At 39.7% G+C, this 19262-nt stretch overlaps 1 protein-coding gene across 1 annotated transcript in view; it reads right to left on the reverse strand.

Annotated features, from left to right (window-relative positions):
* Window positions 1-278: 278 nt before the first annotated feature.
* Window positions 279-19262, reverse strand: part of thsd7ab (thrombospondin, type I, domain containing 7Ab) — a 109466-nt gene continuing 90482 nt past the window's right edge. Inside the window, exons 21-28 of the mRNA XM_058647844.1 lie at window positions 17207-17352; window positions 16089-16263; window positions 11131-11304; window positions 8209-8307; window positions 8041-8123; window positions 7730-7943; window positions 4574-4661; window positions 279-2657 (exon numbers count right to left, since the gene is read on the reverse strand). Coding sequence (XP_058503827.1) covers window positions 2567-2657; window positions 4574-4661; window positions 7730-7943; window positions 8041-8123; window positions 8209-8307; window positions 11131-11304; window positions 16089-16263; window positions 17207-17352 — 1070 coding nt within the window. The 3' untranslated portion in view covers window positions 279-2566. The remainder of the gene's footprint in view (window positions 2658-4573; window positions 4662-7729; window positions 7944-8040; window positions 8124-8208; window positions 8308-11130; window positions 11305-16088; window positions 16264-17206; window positions 17353-19262) is intronic.

The following is a 19262-nucleotide window of genomic DNA, read 5'->3' on the forward strand; positions in this document are numbered from 1 at the left end:
ATTTTGGACGACATACTATACTATGAAGTTTATATCACAATTTGGACAACATACTACACTATGACTTTTTTTTACACATTTTGGATGACATACTAAACTATGACTTTTTCGACTGATTTTGGACGACATACTATACTATGACTTTTTTGTCACATTTTGGACAACATACTAAACTATGACTTTTTTGACTGATTTCTGATGACATACTATACTTTGAAAACATTCTTCACTTCTTACTTTACTTTCATGTTCAACAAAGAGAATAAAAAAAACTCATAAACTTTACAACCGTGTATGTTTATTTTTAACAATTCTCGTACATATAAACAATCTGTACAAAACATTTTCATCTTTTCATTTCTTCTGTTTTTTTCACGTCACACCACTTGCATCATGATAACAACACTCAGCGATATCTTACACCCACTCTGCCATAGTCAAACTAAACGTTCTGTGCGATAGAAAATAAATGTACACGTACTTCCAATTTTTTTTCCAAAAAAATAAAAAAGTTGCTGTTATTTACAATATTTCCCACAACAAAAACTGAGTAAACATTCTTCACACCACATCGACCTCAGCACAAGCGTGTTCTCTCACTATTAACATGTTTTTATATACATACTGTATGTTTATCCTCACGTAGTTTAGCTGCATTTTTTCCTCCAAAGAAAACAAAATAAAAATCGTCTTTTTCGCAAAATATGTTTTACTTTCTGTGTCGTGTTTATTAATGTTTTATGTTCTGTTAAAGTTTTAAAAACTGTGTTTCAGGAGTTCAGTTACTGTCACTAAGGTAGAAATGTCAGACTTGCATGACGTGAATTATTGGTTCTTTCATTTTCTTTAAATGTCAACTTTTTACTGCGTTCTCTTATCGTTAAGTACATCATTTAAATTTCATATAAATGAATGGTTAATAAAATAACAGGTGAATTAAGAACCTGCTTTTGTTAAATCTGTAATTGTATTTGGGCAAAAATACAGTGAAAACCACTACGAAAAAACATAAAGTATACATACGACTACATACAGTAAATGTAGTCATATATATACTTGACATTTACCCATGTTTTATAGAATGTGACTGTAAATGAAATTGGTTTTAGATCAAAATTATGTTCACATTTAGAAGAAAATAGACGATAAAATCAGACATTTATGAGTGGACGCCAGAGTGATTGACAGCTGCTTTCGTCTGGTTGTAACTTGTCAACATGGCACCAGGAAAATAAATCACAATTCTTGAGGCTTTAAAATAGAAGTTCAGATTGCCAATTTCCCCAACTCTCTAAATTTGGGACGCAATTTTTACAAATGGAAAACTATCATGACCTAATACTGCATTCCATTTGTAGTCGGAACTTGGAATTTGTGGCGTGTTAGGAGTTAGGATTTCGTTGTGGTATTATTTTTTACAGTAAATCAGTCGTTTACACACAGTACCGTTTCATCTGTGATGTTTGTGTGAGCAAAAATACCACGTAGAGCGTTGTTATCGACTGGTATCGCAAACAACAAGATACGTTAGCATTTCATTTCTCAAAAATAACGTAGTGAACTCAGGGAGGTGACGTCACTCCCAGTTTCGACTTCCGAGTTCGGATGTAAATGGAATGCAGCATAAATCACACGATATAAATCGTGACAAGAGCAAAAATGTGTAAAACCTGACGATTAGATGAATTACAACTTCATTTCAAAACATATAAATGTAAACTTTTAAATGAAAAGGTTGAGAAAATTCAACAAATTTGTTTAGGGGACCTTAAAAATATCTCCTCGACCCATTTATGGGCCCCCACCCAGTGTTTGGGAGTCTTTTTTCATGTGTTTTTGTGTGTGGACGAGGCAGTGTTAATTTTTTTTATTTATGGCAATAAAAGGTAGAAGTCACGTGTGCATATCATGCTGCACTAATATAGTGCATGTAGAGCCTGAAACAAAGCAAAGGAGGAGGTGATGAACGAGTGATTACAGGCTTCTCCTCCGTCAGCATCAGTTTATCCTGTAAACCTGTGAGTCTGTGAATCCAGGAAAGCAAGAAAAGACAAGAAAGAAAAGAAGAAGAAATTCCTTCTCTGTGTTTAAAACTGTAAACGAGATTTGAGTCAAAACCCGTGTGAAAATTCTGGGAAAGGAATCCAAACCTTTTCATGGAGATTTCCATCCTTTTCTTCTTCCTCCTCCTCCTCCTCCTCTTCTTCTTCTTCTCCCCTGCGGTGACGTTTGGCAAAGAACAAACCGTCAGCTCATCCTAAGCCTCCAGCGACTCAGCATTTTTAGGGACGAGCAGAAAAGGTGGAGGAGGGGGAAGAGTTTGGAGGTCGCGCAGGAGAAAAGTCTTCCTCTGCTCTCAGTCTGTTTTATTCAGTCGCGTCGAGAACAAAGGTAAATAAAAAAAAATAAAAATAAAAAAGGCATTTTGTTAAAGTATTAAAAGTCATGAAGGCGTCGGGAAAAAAAAAAGGCTGATTCAGGATTTTGATGATGATGATGATGATGATGAAGTGCTGGGGGGTGGAGTGTCTCTCCTGTGTGTGTGTGTGTGTGTGTGTGTGTGTGTCTACATGTCGGTGTCTCCGTCGTAGGCCAGCGTCAGAGGTTTCAGACGGTTGTTTTGTTGCCTCTGTCTCTGAGGCCTCTTTGGCTTTTTACTGCAGGAAAAAAAGAGAAAAAAAAGTTTCAGTCAATTTAACTCAATCATTTCACAAACTCATGTCGTTGTTCATGTCTTTAGTTTACGTCTCTTTTATTTTTTTTTCTGAAATTTACTTTTTCTTAAGCAAGTGTAAATCACATTCACCGAAAATCATTTTTAAAAAGGCTCAGAAAAAAAATCTCAGAAAAACAGAGCCTTTTAAAAAATGTAATTTAAATTTAAAAATTGTATTTTAATATAAAATGAATAGAAATATTTACATTTGTTATGTTTTCTATATGTTGACATTTTATTTGACAGTAACTGAGGTTTGCAATGACTTTATTATTAGTGGTTTGGTCCATAAAATGTCAAAGAAATCGGAAAAATATTCACATTAAAATGTAAATGTAAAAAAATGTAAGTCATTGATTAATAATCGAGTAAAGACTTTGACTGATCAGAAAATAATCGATTATAGATACAGATATATTATAAATGTACAGAGACACTATATCAGTCATATTTACAGTGTAGATTATAATCCCTGCACGCACACACAGTGTTAAATTCAAATGTATTAGTGAGTTAATTCTCATTCAAACTTCACACTGAAGAGAATTTTTTCTCTAAAAAATAAAGTCCCAGCTCAGATTATAAGAATAAAATAAATAAAGAGTGAACACAGAGAAACATTCATATGAAAGATGTGTAATCTGAATATAAAATATGAATGAGGATAAAAAAGGAAGGAGGAGGAATGTGCTGCTTTACTTCTTTTGTCCACATGAGGGCAGTGTGGGATTATAATAGTGAAGAGCAATGACGACATGAACTTCACTGTGATTTAAACATTATTATTATTATCATCTGTGTGAACACATGATTTCATTTATCGTGCGATCTTTGCAGAAACCTTCAGTTCACTGAATAATTACATGTTTAAAGTCAAACTTTACTTCACAAATGAATACATGTCTGTGAATGAGTGACTCAATTATAACATAATATAAATACTGTGATTTATATAAAGTCTGTGAAACACTGGTGTAAAGAACTGGATCGACAGTAAGTCCAGCACCCTCTGCTGGACCATGACGTAAATGCATCCCGTTGGTCTGATGAGCTTCTAGGCTGTATATGTTTAAAAATCACAGGTTTTTACAGTTTAAATTTGATCTTGGTGTGAAGACGACAGCAACTCTAATGAAGCTTTTTCATGATACACTTCTAACTCTTTATTTTCTCTTCTCCATCAGTGACTGTTTTTTTAGCTCCTAATTTTGGAATTAAACGTCGCACTCACGACTCTTCAGTGACGACACTCTCTGACCAATCAGTAGTCGGCAGTCTGTTGACATCACACGTTAACTGTCACTAACTGTCACTAACTATCACTAACTGTCACTAACTGTGACTAACTGTGACTAACTGTCACTAACTAAGTATGGAGCCGTGCTAGAAGAGTATCTGTAACATCACCACATGTTCTCGTTTGTCCTCACCTGCGTCAGAACCTTCACTCAGACAATCAGGCAGCACATGTGACACAGTTCACAGAAGGTTAAAGGTCACGGTCTGCAGCATGTTGGAGGAAAACAACAACAACAACAACCCTCCGTGCACGCCGTCATTAGCTGCTGCTGCTGCTCTGAGCCAACTCCTGACAGTCGGGACACGTGTAAATCATCTGGTGTGTGTTGTGGCCCTCGCAGGCCACCGTACCGTCGGCCTCGCGGGCCTCGAGAGAGCGATGCAGCGCCGCACAGTAGCTGCTGCGCTCACGTTACCACGGACAAGAGACACCACAACGACAACAAAGACGAGGACGTGAGGGGCGGAAAAAAAGGAGGAGGGACTGATTTCATGACTGATGATGATGATGATGATGAAGATGACACACATGGGGGAGATTAAACTGGTTTAACTCACCAAGCTACGTATGTCATAGACCCTACGAATATGAGGAGCACAAACGCTCCCGCTGCTACACCGTACACCCACATCTTCAGCTTCCCATCTGTGGAGGAGCAGCAGCAGGAGGAGAAGGAGGAGCAGAAGGAGGAGGAGCAGCAGGAGAAGGAGCAGCAGCAGGAGGAGGAGCAGCAGGAGCAGCAGCAGCAGCAGCAGCAGCAGGAGGAGGAGCAGCAGCAGGAGAAGGAGCAGCAGCAGCAGCAGCAGCAGGATAAGGAGGAGGAGCAGGAGGAGGAGGAGGAGGAAGCTGGTCAGTGTGTTTATGCTTTAAATTCAGCCACAGCAGCGTAAACAGTTGAAAAAAGACTCTAACAACAAACTCTCAAACTGTCACGTTTTTGCCACCAGGATGATACCAGCTGTCAATCACACTGGAGTCTACTCTAATCAGTCAGTCAATCAATCAACCAATCGATCAATCAATCAATTATTTATCAGTCATCATGTGAGGAACATGAGGAATGAGATATGGCAGCCAGAGCTCGTTCTCAATACTAAGTAAACATAATTTAACAAAAAGAAGTAAAAGACCTAAAAACAACAAATAAAAACAATAGATTATTAGATCTATTGTTAGATTATGATTTCCCTCTAAATGTAAACATTATAAGACTTGAGACTTCCATTCAAACTCAAAAGCAAACACAACTACAGATTCATGTAAACATTTACAGGTTTAAGAACGTGTTTCCAACAGGAAACTGAAGTTTGTAAACACACAGACACACACACACACACACACACACAGACAGACACACACACACACTCACTCTCCCACACCAAAGCTCATAGAGAAAATCAGTGATTTTAACATCACAGTGCACAGGAGTTGTTGATCCACTGCTGCCTCCATCACTAAGTTCAAATGTCTTATTCAGTCACTTCTTACCTCAGTGACACAAACTGACCACAGGGGGCAGCAGAGGACCAGCAGCTTAAATCACTGATTTTCTCTATGGACTTTGGTTCAGTTTACAGTGACATAAAGGAGCAAATATGCTTTTAAAAATATACAAAGACTTAACTGTGAATAATATGTATGAGGTAAGTGTTTTGTTCAGGAGCTAAAATCAGCTCCTGTTTCCTGGAGCTTCAAAATAAAAGGACCAACATGAGTTAATGGACACGCGTGTTTGTGATCGTGTGTGTGTGTGTGTGTGTGTGTGTGTGTGTGTGTGTGTGTGTGTGTGTGTGTGTGTGTGTGTGTGTGTGTGTGTGTGTGTGTGTGTGTTTCCTCCTCACAGACGTTAGTCCATCTGTTCTGTGTTCATTTCACTGTCGTTACACGATCACACGTTAATGTGGCAGCAGATCACAGACCTTCACACACACACACACACACACTGTACAAGCAGCTGAGAGCAGAATAAATGTGTTAAACTGACTGTTAATTAAACCTAATTCAGACCTGAAAATATCACAGTAACTGTTTATTTTTACTGTTGACGTGTGAAAAAAAAGAAAAAGAATCACTTCAGGATTAAACGTTTGATCCGCACGTTAAAATGATAATAAAATAAAAAAATAGTTGATCATTTGGAGCAGATAGTGAAGGAGCATCTTGATTTGAAGTTTGAAATGAACATTTTAAAAGTGACATCAAAGGGTGAGACTGCAGATTACAAGTGCGCTGTTTTTTGTACCACAAACCTACGTTATAAACATAAAGATACACATTTTTATATCATCTATTTCATTTGAAGTAGTTTTTTCTTATGTTATCATTTGTTAATGTCACACAGCTCATCGTACACTTCCTTTAAACCTAGCTTTCAAAAGAGCCAATGACTGGGAATTATTGGACTGGGTTTGTCGTATAAACTGGATTTTATCAGCAAGTTTTGGAAAACCAATGTTTTTAAATGACAAATGTTTTACTATTATCATTGATAATCAAGCATTTCTACTTTTTGTTCAACTACAAAGTGTCTGATTCTTACAACAGAATAATATTCTATTATACTCTTTAATACTATTAAAGTCAGCCTGAAGAAAAAATATCATATTTAAGCTTTAGAGAAGAAAGTTGGGTTGTAATATGAGAAAAGTCGGAATATTACAAGAATAAAGTTGTAATATTACAAAAAAATCTGTAATTATGTAAAATTATTATGACAACAATATTTCAATAAAAAAAAGCTGGAATATTACAAGAAAAATGTTTTATGAATAAAATACATTTTACGAGAGAAAAGGTCATAATAATACGACTTTATTCTCAGGAGTTAAATAACTATATATTTTTCTTCAGTATGATCCTAAAACTCTTTTATATCCTCATTACTGTCTCTGGGTCAATGTTCATGTTTCGTTTTTGTTATTATTAAATTTCTAAATGAAAGGTCATTAAAGAGAGTTAGTTTGAAAAACGCCACAGTTAAAGGACCTTAAAGAGAGTTAGTCTGTAAAAACACGACAGTAAAAGGACCTTAAAGAGTTAGTTTGTAAAACGCCACAGTAAAAGGACCTTAAAGAGAGTTAATTTGTAAAAATGTGACATTTAAAGGACCTTAAAGAGAGTTAGTTTGTAAAAATGTGACCTTTAAAGGACCTTAAAGATAGTTAGTTTGAAAAACGCCCCAGTTAAAGGACATTAAAGAGAGTTAGTTTGAAAAAATGTGACATTTAAAGGACCTTAAAGAGAGTTAGTTTGTAAAAATGTGACATTTAAAGGACCTTTAAGAGAGTTAGTTTGTAAAAATGTGACATTTGAAGGACCTTAAAGCGAGTTAGTTTGTAAAAACGCCACAGTTAAAGGACCTTAAAGAGAGTTAGTTTGTAAAAATGTGACATTTAAAGGACCTTAAAGAGAGTTAGTTTGTAAAAATGTGACATTTAAAGGACCTTTAAGAGAGTTAGTTTGTAAAAATGTGACATTTAAAGGACCTTAAAGCGAGTTAGTTTGTAAAAATGCCACAGTCAAAGGACCTTAAAGAGAGTTAGTCTGTAAAAACATGACAGTAAAAGGACCTTAAAGAGAGTTAGTTTGTAAAACGCCACAGTAAAAGGACCTTAAAGAGAGTTCGTTTGTAAAAACACGACAGTTAAAGATCAAAGCAGAAAAACTGGAGCCTGTAGAGGCTCCAGTTGGTCTGTGGTCTGATGTGGTCTGACCTGGTCCGTATGGCTGCAGGTACCAGGTGCGTCCACTGCGTCCCGGCTGGACGGTGCTGGACGGCGTCGGGTTTATGGCTCGACTCGTCTTCACATCCCCCTTCTTGTCCCCCGCTGTGGGGATCTCCAGCACTGGGATGGGGGCGCACTGATCCAGCTGACCCAGCGCTGACGACACCTCTGTGAAGCCCTCCTCGCACACACACTCAGCGGCCTGCAGGGGGCAGCACAAAACCACGTTTGACACAGAAACCACAGCTGCAGGACGAGGACGAGCTCTGTTTTTAATGTTAAAACGGTTTGTTTCTCACCTCGCTGCAGAAAGACTTTGGCATGAGACAGGGAGGGTCACACGAGCTGTTGGACACCAGAGGGTTAATGGGAGGACAACCACCTGCAGGGACAGAAGACAATGAAGACATTTATTCCGTCTGTGTTTCCTGGACTGCTCTCCTCCTGCGTCGTTAACGTGTCCTCACCTGTGACGTTGACTCCGTCTGAGCGCTGACACCAGATCAAAGGTCGTGTGGAGTCCGGGTGAAAGCTGCTTGACCACTTGTACTCGTAACAGTCGCCCTCTGGAGGCCAAAGACAAAACCAGTGCACGGTGAGAAACTGCAGCGACGGCTAAATGAAGCAGCTGCTAAGTGATGGTTTTATAATCAGCTGCTGTCAGAGAACATCAGTGTCAGCGCGTGTCTCCTCCGGAGCCTCCAGTTCACTCTTTTAATCTCCAGTAAAAGCTTTTCCTTAATGACTTTTTATCAGTGCCATTATGACTTTATCAATATTTCCATCGGCGCAGTAAACGGCCATATTTCCCTGCGGAGTCATGTGTAACCAATCATCAGCGTGTGAGAGTTAAATGAACAATTTAACCTTGAACAAAGAGGAAGATTTATCACCACACAGGCCTGGATACAGCGTCACTGACACGGCTCTGTGAGCGTCTCTCACACGACCATTTGTCAGCGGCTGAGACGACGTCTCCCGTTAAGTTCTCATCCCTTATCCTCGGCCTCGCGTCCACGTGTGAAAAAAAATCACTCTATCACTTCATTTTCAGCACAGAAACCTTCCCAAATTTCCTTTAGTGGCAAATTGTGGAGACTTCTGTGAGGAAGAGCTGCCAGTAAAAGCAGAGTTAATGTAAAAGTGGAAAAGAAAATCACAGGTTTTTATGGCTGAGGCACACGGTGTAACGCCGGGGGGGAGCGGAGCAAGTGCACGTCTGTTCATTTCAAATCGTTTTGTTTCCACAGCCATTTACTGCAAAATCATTTGGATTATAGTCATGACAATGTTACAGCTATGATAATGCAGCTATATCTGCTCTTACAGTGGAAAGTGGAGTGGATGTAAACGTCTCACTCTCCCACACCAAACCCCATTGAGAAAATCAGTGATTGTAGCTGCAGGGACACAGAAGCTGCTGGTCCTCTGCTGCCTCGTGTGGTCACTTTGTGTCACTGAGGTTAATCTGAACAAGATTTCATACGCAGAAGACACAAAATAAGACATTTGAACTCAGTGATGGAGGCAGCAGTGGATCAACAACAAATCACTGATTTTCTCTCCGGAGTTTGGTGTGTGAGAGTGAGTGGTTTACAAACTTCAGTTTCCTGTTGGAAAAGTCTGTCTAACAGTGAGATAAAGACGTAGAAAAACTCTTAACATATTTTAGCCTTGTTATTCTGTCTGTTTGTCAGTGTCTCATGTTGTTTCCTGCAGCAGGTGGCGCCGCAGAGGCTCACACAGCTAAATCAGTATCTCATATGAACTACAATAACAATCTCAGTGTGAAAAATCGAACAATCAAATCTATTTCAGGAAGTATCACGAGTAACGACTCCAGTGCGTCTTTAAACGTGAAAACGTCCATAACAGCACTTCCTCCAGGATTTACTTCGACCTCAGTGAAGCTGTTTGTTTGGCAAATATTGATAAAATCTTGACAGTGAACAAAATAAAATAAAATAAAACTAAATAAATGGCATTTTTTATTGTGGGCGACTGGGACACAGATGTGGTCGTTTTTCTCTGGACATGAGAGAGGAGGAGGAGGAGAGGAGGAGAGGAGGAGGAGCAGCGAGGTGTCCACTCTACACACTCAGCCTTTGGCCAGTGTATTAGTTGTGGATGAATCACTCAGCACTGACTGAATCACACAAACATAATCTCAGGTCATTTTGATCATTTCCAAGAAATATTAAAACTTTAAATGAAACTTTTGTGTTTTTTTGAAACATATACATAATAATAATTCTTCACTAACAATGTGGAAACAGTGTTAATGTGTTTGAGGTAAAGATGAGTTACTTTAATAACAATAAGAATGGAACATTTGATACAATCGAAAAATCACAGACTGTAAAAATCAGCAGCAGCATTTTGGCTGAGTCATGTTATGTTCTTCTTTATTTGTTACACACTTACAGAATGATGTCCTCGAGAAAAACTGCCTCTGGGCCATGGAGTTATGGCTCGTAGCCAAAGGTTGCTGGTTCAATCCAGGGTTGGGCCAATAAAGGACTGGATGCCCCTGAGCAAGGCAGCCAATCCCTCATTGCTGCCCGGGTTTGTGTGTGTGTTCACTACTGTGAAGGATTCCATAAACGCAGAGGACAAATTCAACCCTCTCTCTCTGTGTGTGTGTGTGTCTGTCTGTCTGTGTCTTTCTCTCTCTCTCTCTCTCTCTCTCTCTGTGTGTCTGTCTGTCTGTGTCTTTCTCTCTCTCTCTCTGTGTGTGTCTGTCTGTCTGTGTCTTTCTCTCTCTCTCTCTCTCTGTGTGTCTGTCTGTCTGTCTCTCTCTCTCTGTGTCTGTCTTTCGCTCTCTCTCTCTCTCTCTCTCTATGTGTGTCTGTCTGTCTGTGTCTCTCTCTCTCTCTGTGTGTGTGTCTGTCTGTGTCTCTCTCTCTCTCTGTGTGTGTGTCTGTCTGTCTGTGTCTTTCTCTCTCTCTGTGTGTGTGTCTGTCTGTGTCTCTCTCTCTCTCTCTGTGTCTGTGTCTCTCTCTCTGTGTGTCTCTCTCTCTGTCCACATGTTCTGTTCTCCTCTGTTTTCTCTGACAGTTCGGATGATGAAGACTGTAGAAGAATGTTGAATGATGTGAGAATGATGAAGAATGTTTCTTTCCTCTCAGCTCAGACTGACTTCTCGTCCATGTGAAGCTCAGTTTGCTTCTTGCTTCAGTTGCAGTCGTTTATATTTCATCCTGTCTTTTATCGCCTCTGCTGCCTGTTGTCACTTCCTGAGGCTGACAGCAGAGAAACCAGCTGTTCATCACCTCGTGCTGTCTGTGCGCAGTAACACGTCATCTCTGACGTCCTCATCACAACCACAGGATCTCTATCACAGACAGCTTTGACCATAGTGATCGTGAGGTTGACCGTGGTTTACTCACCGCTGCAGGACTGAGACTGCCACTGCTGGTCCGGACACTGCTGCAGGTTCTCGGGCTCCTGGGCCAGAACGGCTCGCGAGCGAACCTGAACCGAGCCGAAGTCCACGTCCACTTCTTTGACACAGATGCTCACACAGGAGCTCCAGTCTGACCACTCCATCAGGTAACATTCACCTGCAGCAGAGACACAAGACATTCAATTTAATTCAGTCTGTACAGCAAGTGACACCCTGTGTCCATAGACCCTCTGTCCATAGACCCACTGTCCTTAGACCCTCTGTCCATAGACCCACTGTCCTTAGACCCTCTGTCCATAGACCCACTGTCCTTAGACCCTGTGTCCATAGACCCACTGTCCATAGACCCTCTGTCCTTAGACCCTCTGTCCATAGACCCACTGTCCTTAGACCCTCTGTCCATAGACCCACTGTCCATAGACCCTCTGTCCTTAGACCCTCTGTCCATAGACCCTCTGTCCATAGACCCACTGTCCTTAGACCCTCTGTCCATAGACCCTCTGTCCTTAGACCCTCACATCGAGTTAGGAAAAAAAAACTCCACAAAAAACCTTTTTACATGACGGACAGACAGACTTGCAGTAGGTGTCACATGTTCAGAAACAAGTTCCCCAGATTACAAAGAAAACATCACAACGAGAGGAAAGAGAAAAGATCTCACCAGGTACTGAGTCTGATGGAAAAGCAAAAACAGAATAAATTGCTTGAGTCGTGCCAGGAAACCACTGGTGTCGTGAAGAGTTTTACGACTCAGTTAAGGTTAAAAGCATGTATATATATATTCAGTATTCATGAGATATTAAAAGCAGACTGAATATATACGTGTACATAAGGTGGTGTCATCACTGTGAGGAGTTAAGAGGGAGAGGCAGGTTTGAGCTGCACATGCAGAGAGTGTTAGTTTTGATCACAGTTGACAAAACGCAGCTCATCAAACAGCAGGAGAAATAGAACACAGGTCAAGGGTGGCAGTGCATGAAAGTGTGTGTGTGTGTGTGTGTGTATAAGCTGCCAGAATCTCTGCACTGTTCCCCTGCAGCACAAACAGCTCACACACACACACACACACACACACACACACACACACACAAACCCGCGCATGCCTTTGATTGCTGTGTGATACTTCAGTGCTCCTGCAGTTTGCCAAAGAGCAGTTGGAGCGACTTTTTTATCTGGGGCAACATTTCTCAGTGTTTTCCATCTCAGGCACCAGCAGACATCTGATGAGATGACTTTTTTCTTTTTTCCTTCTCCCAAAATGAGAAATGTGCCAGTGCAGAGACGATGACGAGCAAAATAAAGAAAATGAGCTCAAACTGTAGGGCTTTTATAAATGAATGAGTCATAAAACGTCCTGTTTCACTGATCAACCATCTCTAATTTGACCCCTAAACCTGCGTGAAAATCAGAACCCGCGAAAAATTCGATAAAATTATTTATTGCGTAATACCAATGCAAAATGGCTCAGTAGCGCCGAATTTCACAGAATTTGGTGGGAACGTGGTTCGGCCCAAGGCGAACAAAAAATCCCATTGGGACCATGACCTCGACTAAACAGGAAGTCGGCCATTTTGGATTTGGTGTCCATCTTGTTGTTTCACAAAGTTCCGTAACAGAACAAACACGTCTGAGGGCGTTTATCACTTGATACGTGAGCCCAACGGCCCACCCTCAACACGTCTGCAAGCCATGACCTGCACCCAGGAAGTCAGCCACCCTTAACAGGAAGTGCATTTTAACTTCAAATTGAATTGACCAATCTGCACAAAACATCACATGCGGGATAAGAGACCCGGCCAGAGCACAGCGTCCAGGGCTTAGTGGTTCATGTTTTGTAATAAGGGTTTGTACTTCCAGGCCACCGTAGAAAGGACTAAAAATTTAAGGTAGGCCTACATGTTCCAGTGAAAAACTGTTTCTTTTTGCAGTTCTTAGATCAAAAATGGATGTTGTGATTCTTGTGGTTGCAGACCCCGGGTCAAACACTGAATGTAAATGAAATGTAAATGAAAAACATAAATATTCTATTTTTAACAACTTTTTCTGTCTGAGATTAATTTAGAGAATGGAGTCATAATCACATTGGTGTGGGGAGACGAGCGAGAAGTAACAAAGAGAACAAACACCATTTTACAAGATTAGAGACAAAAAAAAACATCCTTAATCCAGAGTAAAACAACAACAAAACGGGAATTATCTGTTCTGTTCATTGTTTTGTCTACGTAATCAATTCTAAAAACAAGAGCATTGTCACTAATTTGAATTTGAGAATAAATCATTGTCGTTTAAAGGGTGAACTGACATTTAACTCATGAGTTTTACACAATGACTTTAGAAATAACACTTAAGTTGCTCATTAAGGCTTTTACTCGGGGAAATCACCAATTACTGTAATGGTTTGCAGGCTAAATAAACTTAAAGTACATTTTCACAGCAGTGACACTGTAAATACTGTCAACATTCACCTACTAACATTTCTACTTTGCTAATTTTATTATTTAAGTAGAAAAACATACATTTTCTTTCCTAAGTTCAACCAACTTATACTTGTGTGTTTTTTACTTTCTTGGCTGCAGAAGCTGCTTCTTTTTATTTAAAAATGTTATTTTCCTTTGACTTTTAACATACACTCAGAACCTTAAGTACAAAAATGTACAACTGAAACCAATTATAAACTCTTTTTTTGCACAGCTAATCACATGACCAACATACAGAGACAAAACACTCCCTTTTTCAAATTACAGTCAATGTAAAGTCTCCAAATAAACAAAACACAGGGAGAAAATATGAACTACACATAGAATGAATCCTTTCCAAACTGGGATTCAAACAAAAAAACTTCTTACGGTGTGGCACCAGTGATAACCACCTCACCCAACCACAATCCCCACCTTAAAAAGACCAAAATATTAACAGGACGACAGTAAAACACGTGATGTGAAAACTTGTGAGTGTAGAAGATAACAGTGATGCTCCCTGTTCCTGTTTGTCTTCAGGCAACGAAAATACAGAAGCTGCCAGTAAATTGAATTTGCATTAAAAGGAAAAAGCATCTGCTTTAATGTCGTCCATTTGTTGTGGTTTCAGGTGAAGTCCTTCAGCTCCTACAGCTGATTTCTTGGGTCAGGAACAGACAGCGAGCTGCAGTGCTATCAGATAATACAATCTACCTTATAACAAAAGTATTTTAGTGGCTGCTCTGTGATATAAATGGAGCTGCTGATAGGTTTCCACTGTGTTATGCACTCGTGTGTTTCTCTGTGTGAACCTGGAGGCTGCTCTACAACGTGAAATGCATTTCTGTGTTGGGTTTTTGTGCTCATACCTTTGTTAATTTAAGAAAAAAAAAAAAAACAGGAGCTGAAGTAAACAACACACTGTCAGTGAAATAGTTTCCTTCCTTATCGCTGCCTTTGTTTGTTTGTTTGTTTGACTGCATATATATTATTCAGGGAAAATGAGATACAAAATATTAGCCAAACCAATAACAATGATGTAGAGGTTTTTAATAATTCTGCTTCTATTCACGTACAATCCTTTCACACTTTTCCATGTTGTTATACATTCATTCTAAGGTCCTCACATTTTATTTTTTTTTACAATTCAGCATGGGGCCACACGGTTGGTGTAAACAAGGGCCTTACTGCATGGAGTTTGCATGTTAACCCCGTGTGTGCATGGGTTTTCTCCTGGGGATTAGGTAAATTGGACACTCTAAATTGAGTGTGAGAGTGAATGATTGTTTGTCTCTATGTGTGTGGCCCTGCGATGGACTAGCGAACTGTCCAGGGTGTACACTGCCTATTGCCCTATGTCAGCTGAGATTGACACAGCACCCCCCGCGACCCTCTGGTGGAGGATAAAGCGGTAGAAGATGGATGGATGGATAGACAATTTAGCGTAATTTTGAACCATTTAAATCTATTTGGCATGAATGTAATTTTCTAGTAATCCAACAGGTGGCAGTGTTTTACTATTAACGGCCAAAGGAACGCTAAATTAAGATTACTTTTTTTAATGTGATCAGGACTGATAAAAATGATTCAAATAATTTATTGAAAGTGGAAAACAAGTGTTGTTATCCAGCATTTTATAGTTTTTGTGTTTGCACACAACTTTTTTTAAACCTCACATAACCTTAGCAACCTTTCACTCTTAATCACACAATATTATTTTGGATGATTTTGTCTGTGTTAATGCATACGATCTGAAGTTTATTTTAAAATGTTAGTATACGTTCCTTTTACACTTAGTAACAAAAAATAAATACTTACACTCAGAACCTTAAGTACAAAAATGTACAATTAAAAGCAATTCTAAACATTTTGTAAATAAAAACATGTTTTCCATGTTGTTATAGAGTACATTCAATCTGAGTTTGTGGCAAATTTGTTTTATTTAATTTTGGCAAATTTTTCTCTGTTTAGCATGGATGTAGTTTTCCTGGTAATCCAGCAGGTGGCAATGTTTTCTTGTAATGGCCAACGGAACCCTATACTGAGAATACTGACTATTATATTATTATTATTATTATTATCCATGCAATCCTCCATCTGACCTCGACATTTCTTTGTGCAATACCAGTATAATGACAATAAAGATGCTTTCCTTTCCTTTCCTTATTATGATCAGGACTGATGTTAGTTTAGAAAACAAATTTACTGAAAGTGGAAAATAACTGTTGTTAACCAGCAATTTCTTTGAATGGGACATTTTTTGCACTTACGGTTCTAAGAGGGTACTTTCTTTTTGTTTGTTTGTTTAAAGTGACACTACACAAAAAATAATAATGCAATGAAAATAAGCCAATGTTGGCAGTCAGTGACATATCCCAGAATACTGCAAATTTGTATAATTGAGGTTGAAAAAGTGGCATTTAAATGGTTTAAATGGTTTAAAGTGCTGGTGTAGCCCAGGAAGCCTGTGGAACTGTGTTGTTACCTGGGCAGGGAAGAGTGCACGCCTCCTGCAGTGTGATCTGCTTGTCACCATCGACTGCGAGTTCTAGGCTGGTGCACAGCTCCTCGTCCACCAGGCCGCCCTCGTCCACGCCGGAGCCGTCCGACACGAAGCAGGACAGGTTTCTGTAGCGCAGGCCGTGACCACACACCACGCTCTGACAGGACATGAACACCACAGAAGTAGAACAAGAAGAAAAGCAAGAAAGAGGAGATTGATCAATTACATCAACCTAACTGTACAGGAAACTAAGTTCTGGTTAAGACTATTATATACAAACAAAACATGTTACATTGAGATCATTGTCAAATGATGTCGTGTTTCATCTGTAGTCGAATCTCTGAGGTCAATCGGACATACTGAGCTGTTCTACACATCCACCAAGAAACTGCCTGCCAAATAATGAGCTACCCTGTACTTCCACCAACAATCTGATTGCCAAATAATGAGCTGTTCTGTACATCCGCTAACAGGATGATGACAAAATAGTGAGCTGTTCCATACATCTACAAAGAGACTGACTGCCAAATAATGAGCTATTCTATACATCTACTAAAAGACTGACTGCCAAATAATGACCTGTTCTCTATAATCACCAACAGAAGAGCTAAAACACGTGATTGAGACCATTAACTCCTCAGGAAAATGTCCATTCAAATTAAATGAGAATCAATCAATAAGCATAGTTCCTTTTTCCAGCTGGTAACGTTTCACCCTGGTGGCTATTCACTATATTTTTACGTCCACAATTAGTGTCCTCAGGAGAACCAGAACTCTACGTCCACTTTTATAAACGTTCTATGAAATTAAAGCAACACAGCAGCCAGGAAACGTCTTCACAGTAATGTATCAACATTAAAGGAGCATTAGGTTGATTTTTACTGTTCATCTCTCATTAGTATAGACTCAGTCAGATTGTTCATCAATACTAAAGACTGTGATTTCCTTGGTCTAAACTCCACGTTTTGGCTCTAACTCTTGTGAGCATTGATCTCAGCTGAAGCTCACAGCTGCATTTCTTGCAGTTGACAGAGGCCGACGCTGTAAGTTATATTTAACGACTCCGGGTCGCCGTATAATGTTAGGATTTATGGACTCACCTCCACCCGACACTCGGACCAGGCGCTGTACTGCCAGCGGTAGCAGGGTCGGACCGGACACGGCTTCCACTGCTCCATCTGAGAGGGACAGGGCCGACCGTCGCCCTGAGAGGCCTGAACCACCGACCGCTGCCGCCACATCTTACCTGGAGAGGGCACAAGAGAGGAGACAACATTATTATTAGAATTATTATTATAACTATGATCCACGGACGTAAACAGAATGTTGGTATGTGGGATCCGCTGCTTGTTCTTGGATTTGGATTCTAAGTAAACATAAACAGATGATGTTGCTAACTTGCGCCACAGCTAATGACATAGCTTATGATAACTTATTGATAACTTGTATCATGATGACTGACGACATTGGCATCTTGTGCTGCAGCTAATGATGAGCTAACGTGTGTCACAGCTGATAACGTAGCTGATGTCGTAACTAAACTGCGTTGTGGCTGATGACACATTGATGCTTGCATCGTAGCCTGTGATTCAGTCTATGTCAGCGTGGCACAGTCTGCCTGCATCATATTTATGATACACTTACTGTAGATCAGTGTGTGAGTTATAATCTCACAGAAACATGAAGCACTTAGTATATTGTTTTCATTATGACTCTGTAAATACAGATTATATTGTCATTATTATTATGACTTTTTATAATCCACACTCCCAGTTTACATGATTGATGTTGCCATGGTAACATGATATCATCATGCAGATGACACTCTTCAATATCATTTACATAAAATAACATTAAAGTACCACTCAACAAAGAAACAACAGCACTAGAGTCGACTTCTCGCTGCCATTATTGAAACTGGGCTCCTGTGCTTTTAGCAGCATGACACAGTAATAAATGTGGAGTGATTTCTTTCTCTCCCTGCGCTGTTGGAGGTTTTCATTTCTGCCACACATAATATGATTACGCCGGGTGTAAAGTGGTTGTGTTTCCCTCACAATGAACTAAATACAAGAACATGTAACACATGCAGTGACCGCGGTGGTGAAGAACACAGCGGTCCTTCATGCTTCTCTGTAAACAACTCATTTTCAATGCATGTTTGTTTGGAGTTTGCTTTAAATTGTTTTCCCTGTGAGCAAAGCTCTTCGTCCTCACAGAGCGGAGGTTTAAAAAAAAAACCAGCCTGAAATACGACACGTACTCCAGCCTCCATCTTAATTGCTTCTTGGTCCACTCGACTAAAATTGCTTTTTCATGCACATCGATCATCAGATTCTCTGTGAACACTGTGAGATCCAACATGGAGCAACCGCTAACACCTCTGAGAGGGTGGCAACACTGATGCTTGGATTATCTGAAGACAAAATCTAAACACAAAGACAGTATATAGACAGTATATACACACACACACACGCGCACGCACGCACACACACACACACACCAGTGTTTCTTCTTCTATTCAGCACCATCATGAATTTTAATGTTCTGCTAATGATTTTCACTCAAAACTTTGCACAAGTGAGCAACAAAAGCTGCAAAGGACAAACATTTATCATCTGCCATGAATATCAGGCCATTTGAATATACATATACATCAATTTATATATTATATATATAAATATTAGTTATTAGCAAAACAGTTTTATGTCCACATGATTTTGATTGACTGATAAATTGGTCAAAGCTTCGAATTTAAGATTTTTTTTACCAGCAATCACCACCGATATCTAACCCTCACCTTAACAATAACCACAATTTAAATCTTATCTTAGACCTAAACTTTAACCAGTTCCTCAGAAATGAGGTTCTGCCTCATTAAGACCAGGTTTTGGTCTCCATGAGGACTACTGGTCCTGACAAGGTCCTACAGAGGTAACAAAAACAGAAACACACACACACACAAACACTCCATAGAAATCATATTTAATAAAATCCCTGTTGATCCCCGAGTCGTTAACCTTTCGTCTTATTCTGTGTGATTTAACGACAGCAGTAACAGTAACAGCAGCAGTAGCAGCAGCAGCAACAGCAACAGCAACAGTAACAGTAGCAGAAGCAGTAACAGCAGCAGTATCAGTAGCAGCAACAGTGACA

The sequence above is a fragment of the Solea solea genome, chromosome 13 (genome assembly GCF_958295425.1).
Source record: "Solea solea chromosome 13, fSolSol10.1, whole genome shotgun sequence".
Lineage (NCBI taxonomy): Eukaryota > Metazoa > Chordata > Actinopteri > Pleuronectiformes > Soleidae > Solea > Solea solea.